Source organism: Equus asinus, chromosome 15 (assembly GCF_041296235.1).
Source record: "Equus asinus isolate D_3611 breed Donkey chromosome 15, EquAss-T2T_v2, whole genome shotgun sequence".
NCBI lineage: Eukaryota > Metazoa > Chordata > Mammalia > Perissodactyla > Equidae > Equus > Equus asinus.
The window spans coordinates 25,790,829-25,803,455 of NC_091804.1; the positions used below are offsets into that span (position 1 = coordinate 25,790,829).

A 12,627-nucleotide genomic window follows, 5' to 3' on the forward strand; every position below is an offset into this window, starting at 1 on the left:
CCTAGATGATGAAGATGTCTTCCTCTGCGGGAAGTGTAAGAAGCAGTTCAACTCACTGCCGGCGTTTATGACCCACAAGCGGGAACAGTGCCAGGGGAATGCCCCACCGCTGGCCACGGTCTCCCTGGCCACCAACAGCATCTACACGCCTTCGGCAGCACCCACGGCAGTCCAGCAGGCCCCGCCTCCTGCCAATCGCCAGGTATTCATTCAATGGTTTGTTTATTCGTCTATTCAGCAAGGCTTTTTTTGAGCACCCACGGTGTGTCAGGCACCAGGGGTACAGCGATGGACAAACAGACCAAGTCACTGCCTTCCTGGAGTTGGGTGAGGTAGATAGGGTGAGTACCCCAAAAATGTATTGAGATATGCTTTTTTTGGGCTAAGTGCAGACAGAGAGGGGATGCCAAGACAGGGGTGGGAGGTCTTGCTATTTTATATATGGTGCTTGCAGAAAGCCTCTGTGAAGAGGTGACCTTTGAGCAGAGACCTAAGGAGGTTAGGGAATGGGTCACGCCGCCAGTTTTCAGAAGAGTATTGTAGTAGGAGGAGGGATGAGCAAGTGCAAAGGCCCTCAGGCAAGAGTGTGCTAGGTTTATTCCAGGTAGAGCAAAGAGGTGAGAGTGGCTGGAGCTGAGAGAGGAGGAGGAAAGTGGGAGATGATAAGGTCAGAGAGGCAACAAGTGGATCCTGGCAGATTGTATGGGCCTCATGCGCTTTTAGCTCTGAGTGAGCTGGGAGCCACTGGAGGGTTTTGAGAAGAAGGGAATAGTCTGATTTACGCTTTAACTAGGTCACTCTGGCTGCTGTACTGAGAATAGATTTTGAAGGCAGTCAGGAGAGAAAGCCAGGAGATGCACTAGGGGGCTGTGTACAGATCCAGGCAGCGTGCGGTGGAGGTGGAGGTGGAGAGAAGGGAGGAGATTTGGGAAATATTATGAAGATGGAGCTGACAGGTTTGTGGATGGATTGGATGCGTGGTGTGCGATCAAGAGTCAAGGGTGACTCCACAGTTGGAGTTGCCATTAACCAAAGTAGGCAAAATGGTGAGGAGAAGATTTGGGGGGGATGTCCAGAGTTTAGCTGGATACATTGGATTTAAGATGCCTATTGGACGTTAAGTGGAGGTGGTGAAGATGCAGACGGATACACAAGTCTAGAAGTTAGGGAAGGGAGCCAGGCTGGAGGTATTTGGAGAGGCTTCCGGAGTCCTCATTCCGGAACACAGTTCGGGAGGAAAGGCACCATGGGTCGGGGGCTCTTAGAAGGCTTAAAGAATCCTCATAAAGGAGGTTGGGCATGTCTCAGGATGCCAGGTCAAGGAGTTTGACTTCCCCTTGTCTCCTTATTCCTTTAAAACATTATCTCCATCCACTGTGTGGACGTAATTCCTGCCATCAAAATAAATGCATTCACCCCTAACCCATAGGATGTGTAGACTGAAACTTTTCAAGTTGTCACAGACATCTTCTAACACAGGACATAGTCATTTTTTCTCACTCCTTGATTATGAGTTTTGTTAGCAGAAAATATTCCCTCTCCTTTTTTTTTTAATAAAAGGAGAGAGAGATAAATTCCTCCAGTCCCGGGCAAGGAAATAACTTTAGAACACAAGTGGTCGGTTATGGGCAAACACAGATCCCCCTGCCTCAGTGACTTGGGTGGACATGGATATGATGTCTCGTTTTTCATCTCTGCCTAATGCATACGACATTGTAAAAATACATGTGAGCCAGGACCTATGCTGCCTTTCCTGGCCGTGATGTGGGGCATTTCCCCAACCTGCCTGGGCTGTCCTTGCCTGATTGAGGGCAAAGACATCCTGTTTGAACAAGACTCTAGGTTCGGGGACCGAGTCGCTGCTGTTCCCAAAGGTCCCACAGAGGCAGGTGACCTGGAAAGATGCCAGGGGCCTGCCAGTAAGGAAAAGCAAGAAACACAAAATGAAACACCCTTTACGTCCCCTGAGGGTACAGCCATGGCACCTTTGACACTCTCATGAGGTCTACATTTCATCCTATTACCCTGGGGACATATTATTATTTTTATTATTAATTGGTACATTTGCAAGTAATACATGTTTCCCTTCTCCTTTTTAAAAGAATGTTACAAATCAAGGCCCCTTTGACACTATTCCTCTCTCCTTCCACCAGGTAGCTACTGATGGATGTCCTTCTCAACCTTTTAAGATACTTTCACATACTTATTTAAGTACCCACAGGAATTATATAGCAGTATTGTTTTAGGTTTTTAAAAATAAAAATACGTAATGTACATGTTATTTTATAATTTGATTTTTCATGCCTTTTTCATACCTTTTACCTGCTGTATAGTATTCTATCCACAACCATATTGTATGTTTTAATCCATTCCCCTATTGATGGCTATCAAGGTTATTTCCAGTTTATCACTATTGGAAACAAGGCTGTGCAGAATACTCTTGTTGGTGGATTCCCTGTGGACATGTGTGAGTGTTTCTAAGATAGATGCTGGGAACTATTATTGCTGAGTCACAGGGTATACGCCTTACAGGGAGGTGTGACTTATTCCCCTCATTTGATGGATGAAGAAATGGAGGCTCAGAGAAGTGGAGTGACTTGCCCAGGGGTTCACACAGCAGGGAGCAGAAGAGGTAGAAGTGGAATCCAGGTCTGTGGGATTGCAGATGTAGATTTTTTGCATCCTGTCCTCTGCTTCCTTCCAGAGCCTCACGCATGTGTTCTCTCTCTCTGCCTCTGTCTCTGTCTCCCCCCGCTTCCTGGTCCAGATCTCCACATATATCACAGTGCCCCCGTCCCCGCTGATCCAGACCCTGGTGCAGGGGAATATCTTGGTGAGCGATGATGTGCTCATGTCTGCCATGTCGGCCTTCACATCCCTGGACCAGCCCATGCCCCAGGGCCCCCCACCAGTGCAGGTAAGGAGGGGGCTGGCTTCTCACAGGGTCTTGATGCCAAGCCTGCATGTTGACTCCTGCAGATTCAGAATCTTGTAGAAAGAAGCTCTCCTCATGCCGAGGGGACTCCCAGCCTCCCCTTGGCCAGCCCTGCTGTGGGTGGGAAAGCTGCCACAGGCAGTTGGGACCCAGAACTTGACTTTGGGGTTTTGCAGCCACAGTCCAGCTATTTTTACTCTTAAGAAAAGTATTTCATGTCCATTAGAAAATACGCAAAAGAAAAGTAAGAAAAAAAGTTTAATTATTAATAATCTGGAAACTAAAGAGACATGGCAACTGACCACAGTGTGCAATTCTATCTTTTTGTTTTTTTTTACTGTGGACTTACCCTGAGCTAACATCTGTTGCCAGTCTTCCTCTTTTTGTATGTGAGCTGCCACCACAGCACAGCCACTGACAGATGAGTGGTGTAGATCCACGCCCGGGAATTGAACCCAGGCCGCTGAAGTGGAGTGTGCCAAACTTAACCACTGGGCCACTGGGGCTGGCCCTACAATGTGAAATTCTTGGTTGTATCCTGGATTGGGGGAAAAAAACCTATAAAGGCATTATTGGGACAGTTGAGGGAATTAGAAGATGGAGGTATTGGAATATTTTAATCTTTTTATTTATTTTTTTTTGAGGAAGATTATCCCTGAGCTAACATCTGCTGCCAATCCTCCTCTTTTTGCTGAGGAAGCCTGGCCCTGAGCTAACATCCGTGCTCATCTTCCTCCACTTTATATGTGGAACGCCTACCACAGCATGGCTTGCCAAGTGGTGCCATGTCCACACCTGGGATCCGAACCGGCAAACCCCAGGCTGCAGAAGCAGAACATGCGAACTTAACCGCTGCACTACCAGGCTGGCCCCTGAATATTTTAGATAATAGTGTTGTATCAGTATTCAATTTCCTAAGTGTGATCATGGTATGTGGTTTTGCAGGGGAATATCCTTGTTCTTAGGAGTTGCCCCTGAACACAGTATTGAGGAACAGAGTGTCATGATGTTTGGAAATAACTCTCAAGTGGCTTGACAAAACACATATATATGTGTGTATATGTACACACACACCACAGATGTGGCAAAATGGTAACAACTGCTGAATTATATGAAGTATAAATAAAGAGTGTTCAGTGTTTTCCTTTTTGCAGTCTTTCTGTAGGTTTGAAGTATTTCAGAATAGAAGTTGGGAAATCAATGACCCATACTCCCTTCACCCGAAGAAAACACTACCAAAATGGTAGTGTCTGGTTTCCCTAATCTTTGAGTGCAAATAGAGGTGGAAACAGCTTTTTATATTAATATACTTATAATGCATCTATAGAAATGGGTCATGTTATAGGCACTGGAAGTTGCTTTTCTTGCTTTGCCTTTTGTTTAATGTTATTATTTATGCGTACAATTCTTCGTCAGTGTTTTCCAAAATGTTCCTTGGAACGCTGGCTCCTTGGGATTTTCCAATACAAACAGGCTTTCTGGTCAAACCAGCCCACAGTGGAGGCATTCTGCCTCTTCCAGTGCTCTGTCCCTGGGCTTTTTCTGCAGTAAAGAAATATTTTTGATTTTGTCATCCTAGTTTTCCCCAAACGTATTTGACTGTGGAACCCAAGAAACAGCAATTTAAGAGGAGCATCCTATATGAAATACTGATCAGCATCATCATTTTAACAATCGCAGAGGATTCCATAGTGTGCCTGGACCATCCTCTATTTATTTAGCCAGGCTTCTGTGGACGGACGTGTAGGTTGTTGCCATTTTTTGCTGTTATAAAAACTACTGGAATAACTATCCGTGTATGGGTATCTTTGCCCACTTGCTTGATTATTTTTGTAGAGTAAGTTTCTAGAAGTTACTGGCTGTGTTTCAGGGGGTCTACAGCTGCCAACACATTTGGTGATTCTCTAGAAAGACTCCCAGGACTCAGGATGGTTCTACTCATGGCTGTGGTTTATTACAACAAAAGGATGCACAGCAGGATCAGCAAGGGAAAAAGGCGCATCAGCCAGAGTCTAGAGGAATCCAGGTGCAGGTTTCCAAAGTTCTCCTCCTTGGGGAAGCGGGGAGAGGCTGCGCAAAACACATGTCTTCCTCCAGCAGTGAAGAACAGCAACAAGTGCACAGCGTTTCTGCCCAGGGATGCACACCTAAGACTCCAAGGCCCAGGCTTTTGTTGGGGATTGGTCATGTAGTGTCCAGCCACAACGACCAAAATTCCAGACTCCCAGATGGGAAGGAGGCGTTCACCATAAGTCACGTTGTTTGTACAGACAGTCGAGGGGACCTGGTACAGTATGGTCACTGCCCCAGGTGAGCAAAGCAGCCTTATTGTCATAGGGAACCTTCCACAAGGCGGGTTCTCAGATAAAGCCAGTCCTACAAGCAGACCATTCTAAAGACAGCAGCAGGCCTTCTGTATGAACTCTTTCCTGCACAGGCCAGGCCATTTTTGCAGACTTTTTTTTTTTTTTTTAAATTATTTTTTCTTTTTCTCCCCAAAGCCCCCCGGTACATAGTTGTATATTTTTAGTTGTGGGTCCTTCTAGTTGTGGCATGTGGGATGTCGCCTCAGCATGGCTTGATGAGCAGTGCCATGTCCATGCCCAGGATTCCAATGGGTGAAATCCTGGGCCGCTGAAGCGGAGCGCGAAAACTTAACCACTCGGCCATGGGGCCGGCCCCATTTTGCGGACTTTCATAGGGAAAAGTGGTAGCAACAACAGGCTGATGCCTCTCTGAATTCTCCTGTACCTTTGTTTCCATGTCCACTCTTAGCCCCATCCTCTAAGCTACCCTGTGAGTGCCTGTTCCCACCACATGGCTGGCTAAGACAAATGTCCTTCCTCACTGATAAACAAGACAGCTGGTATCACGAGGCTATGACGCTTTAATTTTCTCTTCTGATTTCAGAGCAGCCTGAACATGCATTCTGCGCCCAGCTACCTCACCCAGCCTCCACCGCCTCCTCCACCCCCTCCGCCACTGCCCCCACCCCCACCCCCACAACCTCCACCACCCCCACCCCAGAGCCTGGGCCCCCCCGGGCGTCCCAACCCTGGCGGGAATGGTGTGGTGGAGGTGTACAGTGCCACGGCGCCCCTGGCTGGGAGTGGAACGGTGGAGATCCAGGCACTGGGAATGCAGCCCTACCCACCCCTGGAGGTGAGCAGAGGCCGGGGATTGGGGTAGTGGGGGAGAAGCTGGCCTTGGTCATCAGGGATAACCTCAACCTTTCCTGAGCACCAACTGTGTGCCGGATACTGTGCCAGAGATACCATGGGGGACAAAACGAGATCATGGAGTGTACCACATCGTGGGGGAGAAGGGCTCCAGTCAACCCATTAGAAATGTAATACACATGAATGTATAACACAAACCAGGAGAAGGTGGTGGGAAGTAGAGGTCGTTGCAGAAATACAAGCTCCCCTCAGGGAGTGCTCAGAACAGTCAGAGAATACTTGCCTTTTAGTGAGAGGACTCCGAAAGATTATCTACGTCAATGTCTCTTATATTTTTTAACAAACTAGGTATATTGGCTAGCTCTGGCTGTGTAAGATATATGCACAAAATCTCAGAGGTGTATAGCAAAAAGTGTTTATTGTTCTCACATCTGCGGTGGCCAGCTTGGCAGCTCTGCTCATCCTGGCTGGGCTCTCCTACGTGTCTGGAGATGGCTGGCCGTTGGCTGCTCTAGGATGGCCTGGGGTGGGACGAGTGGGCTGACTCAGCTCTGCCCCATGCTTCTCTCGTCTTCAGCAGGTTAGCCAGGCCTGTCCTCACAGCAGTGGTGGAGGTGCAGTAATGCGAGCAGAAATGCTCAAGGCCTGTTCAGGCTTAGGCTTGTAAGTGACACATGTCGCTTCTGTTGGTTAAAGTATTTCACAAGGCCAGCTTAGATTTAAGGAGTAGGGAAATAGATGCCACTTCTTGATGGGGAAAGCTGCCAAGTCACACTGCCAAGGGCATGAGTAAGAGGAGAGGTATAGAATTGAGGCCATTATGCAATTGGATGGACCGAATAGGATGGACAGAATGTACCATCTTAATTCCCTGGTGAGGAGCTCTGAGCTACAAGCAGTCTACTCTCATGGCGCTAAGAGTTCATAGAACTTCCCAGACGCCAGTGCTAGCGGGTATGCTTGTGACAGAAGAGCCTGCCTGCACTTGAGGTCATGTTAACCCTGACTCACCCTCAAATCTGGCCATACAGACGGCCCATGTCAGGTAGATGGCCCATGTCAGGTAGCATCTATATGTAAGGGGAGACAGACCAGTGGGAAAATCCCATCACCAGCTGTGTGATGTTATGAGAGCCTGTGAGGGGATTTCCTCGGCCTGGGAGAATAAAGCAAGTTTCTCTAAAGACTTTGTTGAATTAAAAAAAAATTAAGTCAACGAGATGCTGAGAAGACAATGGTGACCTGGTAGGCGGAGGGGGCCCACACACGGGAGCTGCCATTGTTTATTTTCCATATGGAGGAGGGTGCTCTTGGAGGGCAGAGCCTGAGTCATCTTTGACTTCACATCCTTAGCACCTAGCAGAGTACTTGCCCTGCAAGATACCTATAGCAGGTATCTGAGATAGGCCCCTCTGACCTCAGTTTCCTCACCTCTAAAATGGGAACCCGCCAACAGCACTGATGAGGCTAATGAGAGCTAACCCAGTGCCAGTCACATAATTGCTCAGTAATGACTTGAATGATGAGTGAATTCATTCATGTGACAAATATTTATTGAGTGCTGTATCAGTCAGGAAAATAGAGACCACTCTAGGTATTTCTGGCAGAGGGATTTAATACAGGAGGTTAGGTGCTTATGAAGTGATGGCAGGGCTAGGGGAGCAAAAGGCAGGGCTAGCAGGTGCCCCTGGTTTTCAGGCTCACTGTCGGAGCTCGGCCTGGAGAGCCAGGACACTACTGCCGCGCCCAGAGGTGAGGAAATTGTAGGCTTCTGTTGCTGATATCTGGCTGCCCTGCCGTCCTCAGGGCTGGGGTTCAGGAGGGACATGTAGAGTTCAGCCAGCCCCTCCAAACTCATGACTGCAAACCCGTCTGTCTCCCACCGTGGCTGCTGGAGGAGAGTAGCTTCTGCGTCCCTTCTGCCTTCCGGATCTCATGCAGATGCTTGTCACAGGCAGACTCTTTCTGTGTTCAGAACCATGCTGGCATGGGGGTCTTGGAACGTGGTTCCAAGCTTCCTACCCTTGCATTTCAGAGAGAGCATGGGAGGGTGTAGGAATGGTGCCAAGGATAAGATCTGGTGGAAGCACCTACTGCTGGCGTATCAGATGCGCAACATGTGTGTAATTGAACTCACTCATTCAAAGCAAATATTTACTGAGTACCCAACACTGGGTGCCAAGCATTGCTTTAGGCCTCCGGATAGAGCAGTAAACAAAACCAGGACGGAAGTCTCTGCCCTCGTGGAACTAGGCAGATAATAGACATTAAAGTAAATAGAAAATTTATTAGATAATGGCAAGTCTAAGGAGAAAAATAAAGCACAGGAGGATAGGCAGTGAAATTTTGCATAGGCTAGGCTGGGAAGACCAATGAATGATGAATAGGCCGATGAATAAATGAAATCTTCACCATGCCCCAGTGTCACGATGTAAGCTTAGCGTCAGCTGAGTTTGAGTGGCTCAGAATTCATTCGGTCGTTTCTTGTGGCTTCAGTCTCAGTTCTCAGCTGAGGGATGCCTGCTGGTGTGGCTTCAGGCGGGGTCAGTTAAGAAGTGGAGTCACTGGTGAGGGCACAGACCCTTCTGACTTCCTGGTTCTCCTGTGCTAACAAACAACGACCAACAGCAGTAATAATGGCAATAACAATAGCTGTTGTTTGTTGAGTGCTTGCTCTGTGCCAGGCACTGTTCTAAGCTCTCTACGTGTTAACTTACTTAATCCTCACAACGACCCAGTGAGAGGGTCACGATGCTTGGCCACATTTTACAGATGAGGAACCTGAGGCAGAAGTTCAAAGGCTTGACAAGGTCACTTAGGCACTAAGTGACGGTCAGGATTTGAACCCAGGCAGCCTGGCTCCAAAGCTGCTCTAGCCTGCTGACCGTGTAAAGTTCCAAGGACTCTCGGTGTGCATGGGGTGACTGAGCCAGGCGGGGGTGTTGGGATGGTGGTGTCGGTGGGGAGCGGCTGACATTAGCCAGGGCCACTGTGAGGGTCCCCCTGCCTGGGGCAGCTCTCCCCCTCCCTTCCCAGGGCTTCTCTCTGACTGTGCTGTCCTCCTAGGTGCCGAGCCAGTGTGTGGAAGCTCCAGTATACCCCACCCCTCCGGTGTACAGCCCCGGCAAACAGGGATTCAAACCGAAAGGACCAAACCCTGCTGCCCCCATGACCAGTGCCACTGGGGGCACAGTGGCCACCTTTGACTCCCCGCCAACGCTGAAGACCCGACGGGCCAAAGGAGCCAGTGGACTCCCGGAAGGTGGGCCCACACCTGCCATGGGCACCTTTTCCTTGACATCAGCGTATCCAGAGGCTGTTTTGTTCTGGTCTTCCCTTTTATGATGCTTAGGATTAAGTTTGGTTGCATGTAATGGAAAATCCAAAATAAGAGTGACTTCAAAATGATAGAATTTTGTTCTTCTGTGCAAAACAAGGCCAGAGGCAGACAGTCTGGAGATTGCGTGCCTATGTGGTCACCAGGCACCCACATTTCTTCTGTCTTTCTGTTCTGCCATCCCTAGAGCATGGCTTCTGTTAGCAGAGTACCTCATTGTATAAAATGGCTGCTGAAGCTCCAGTCATTAATTTCATATTCCAGGCAGTAAGAAGGATAAAAGGACTGTCTCCCAGCTTTTAGAAATTCTGTATACTTTTACTTACCTCTCATTGGTCAAAACTTAGTCATATCATCATATCTAGCTGCAAAGGAAGCTGAGAAATGTCTCTTTTAATCAGGAATAGAGATAGTCCCATCATGTAGAAGATTTGTGAAGAAAGAAGGGGCGAGTGGATATTAGGCAGGCAAGCAGCAATGTCTGCCACACCTTTTGGAGATGCTAAGTATGGGGGTGAGGGCAGTGTCAGAAAGTGGTGGTAGTGGGGGCGGGCAGAGAAATGGGGAATTTTTCAGGGGCTTTCCAGTCAACCTTCCTTCCTTTCACAAGTGTGTGTTGAGCGTCTGTGTGCCAAGCTTGGTGTCAGACACTGAGGGTCCAGCATCTTGGTCCATGATTTCCCTACCCTTAATCACTCACAGCTTAATGGGAGAGACAGACAGGGAATCAATAAATGCTTACAGGTTACTCTAGGGAGGAGGCTAACTATGATTGAGAATACTGAGGAGAGGCTGGAACATGATGTTCCCTATCCATCTGGGGATGAGAAGAAAACAGCCTGTTGATGTCTGAGGGACAGGCATTCCAGGCAAGGGGGAACAGTAGGTTCAGAGGCCCTGAAGTGGGACCACGTTTGAGATCTTTCAAGGTTAGCAAGTTCCACTGCAGCTGGGTGGGGAGAATGGTGAGGCTGGCAGGAAACAGAGCCCTATAGGCCACAGCAGGGAGGCTGGATTGATCCCAGGGCAGAGGGGAGTATTTGAGGGGTTTGCTCTGGTCTCCTAGCTGGAGCATGTCCTGGGTTTTCCCCCACTGGGCACTGTGAGAGGCTCCCCTGTGCTTCCTCCCCCCACCTGGCCATCGGTGTAGACACCCCAGGGGCTGTGCTGTCTGTCCAAGGTTCAGGGGGTGGAGTGGCTGGAGGCTGCCCTCGGTGCCCTCACTGGTACCCCAGCCTCACCATCCCCCTCCTCCCACTTTGTGTCTCAGCTGCAGGGAAGCCAAAGGCTCAGAAACTCAAGTGCTCCTACTGTGACAAGTCATTCACCAAAAACTTTGACCTGCAACAGCACATTCGAAGGTACCCAGGCGTGGCGGGGCAGGTGTCCCTGGGCGGCCCTTGCTGGGGGACCATCCAGAGTGGAAGCAAGGCTCCCTTCTTAGCCTCCTGGCCGGAGTGGTCACCCTATGGGCCTCAGGTTTCCCATCCGGGAAGTGGAGGGGTGGACCTGTCCAGTTTCTTGCAGAGTGGGTTACATTGGTACATGAGATGGTTTTAGGTGGTTTGTGGCTGTGGTGTTGAAAAGTTCTGAAAGACAGAGTGAGAACATTATTCTCTTCAGTTTCTTTCAGTCCTTGGAGAGTCAGAGAGAAAGCCTCATTTTGGTGCTAGTCTGTCTTAACACCTCTCATGTGTGTGCTCATCTTTTTTGAGAAAGAGAGAGAGAGAGCAAGAAAGCTTCAGATTCTAACCGCAGCAGACAGCAGCTTTTCTCTAGACCGGGGTTTCTCAGCCTTGGCACTGTTGACGTTTCAGGTCACATTATTCCCTTCTGCGGGGGCTGACCTCTGCCTGCTAGAACGTTAGCAGCATCCCTGACCTCTAGCTATGGCATGCCAGTAGCACCCTCATCCCTCAGCTGTGACAACCAAAAATGTCTCCAGACATTGCCAAATGTCCCCTAGAGGGCAAAATCGATCTCACTTGAGAACCTTTGGTCTACACTAATGCTGTCAAATGGAACTTTCTGCAAAGATGGAAATGCCCCAAATGGCATTGTCCAGTAGGGTAGCCATTAATCATATATGGTTACTGAGCACGTGAAATGTGGCTAGCCTGATTGAGAAACTGAGTTTTTAATTTTATTTTATTTTAGTGAATTTAGACTTAAATAGTTCATGTGGCCTGTGTCTACCTTATTAGACAGTGCAGCTCTAGATCTTTTTCTTTTTTAAGATTTTTACAATTTTTCCTTTTTCTCCCCAAAGCCCCCCAGTACATAGTTGTGTATTTTTAGTTGTGGGTCCTAGCTCTAGATCTTAATACTATTGTTTTATAAATTATTGTGTTTTTTGGTTGCTTTATATTTATGACAAGTGATTTTCCATATGTAATAACAATAAGAAGCTTCATTTTAAAATATTTTAAGTTTCAAAACATAGAATTGACTTGAAGGAAAATATTAAATAATGGTACAAGTACTGTGCTGCCACAGCTAAGATGTTTTTTCCCTCAAATAACAGAAATCCCTATTTAAATGGGCTCAAACAATTAGGAAATGTTTCGTCTCACAGTGTGAGGTGGCCGTAGATAAGGTCAGCTCCAGGGCTGGTTGATTCAGCAGCTTATTAATGTCACCAAGGGCACAGGGTCTTTTTCTCTCTGGCCTGCCTGCCTCAGCAAGAGGGCTTCTCCTTATGGTGTCAGAATGGTGGCCAGCAGCATCTGGATGCTCTGTCTGGGACTTCCTGGTGGCCATGAGCTCCTAGGCTAAGGCCACGTCTCCGATCCTACACCAGGGTGCTGACAAGCCTTGTTTCCCACAGCCACACTGGTGAGAAGCCCTTCCAGTGCATTGCATGTGGCCGTGCCTTTGCCCAGAAGTCTAACGTCAAGAAACATATGCAGACCCACAAGGTGTGGCCTCCGGGGCGCAGTGGTGGCACCGTCTCTCGCAACTCTGTGACTGTACAGGTCATGGCCCTGAACCCCAGCAGGCAGGAGGACGAGGAAAGCACAGGTGGGTAAAAGTAGGACACGTCACTGTCTCCACACCTCTTCTCTGCAGGTTCGCAGGTTTTCTTGCTAACCGTGTGATCTTGGGCAATTTCCTTGACCTCTCTGGGCTTCAGTTTACTTTATCTATAAAATGGGGCATAAGATGAAAGGAGAAAT

General features: G+C 48.4%; 1 protein-coding gene across 5 annotated transcripts in view; it reads left to right on the forward strand.

Annotated features, from left to right (window-relative positions):
• Positions 1-12,627, forward strand: part of ZNF341 (zinc finger protein 341) — a 58,154-nt gene that overhangs the window by 6,796 nt on the left and 38,731 nt on the right. For 3 of the 5 annotated variants that reach the window (XM_044748122.2, XM_070485772.1, XM_070485771.1), the window contains 6 exons: positions 6-202; positions 2,768-2,917; positions 5,846-6,097; positions 9,181-9,376; positions 10,722-10,812; positions 12,279-12,472. In XM_044748122.2, the coding sequence (XP_044604057.2) occupies positions 6-202; positions 2,768-2,917; positions 5,846-6,097; positions 9,181-9,376; positions 10,722-10,812; positions 12,279-12,472 (1,080 nt within the window). The remainder of the gene's footprint in view (positions 1-5; positions 203-2,767; positions 2,918-5,845; positions 6,098-9,180; positions 9,377-10,721; positions 10,813-12,278; positions 12,473-12,627) is intronic. The other 2 variants (XM_070485774.1, XM_070485773.1) reach the window with 1 other exon arrangement.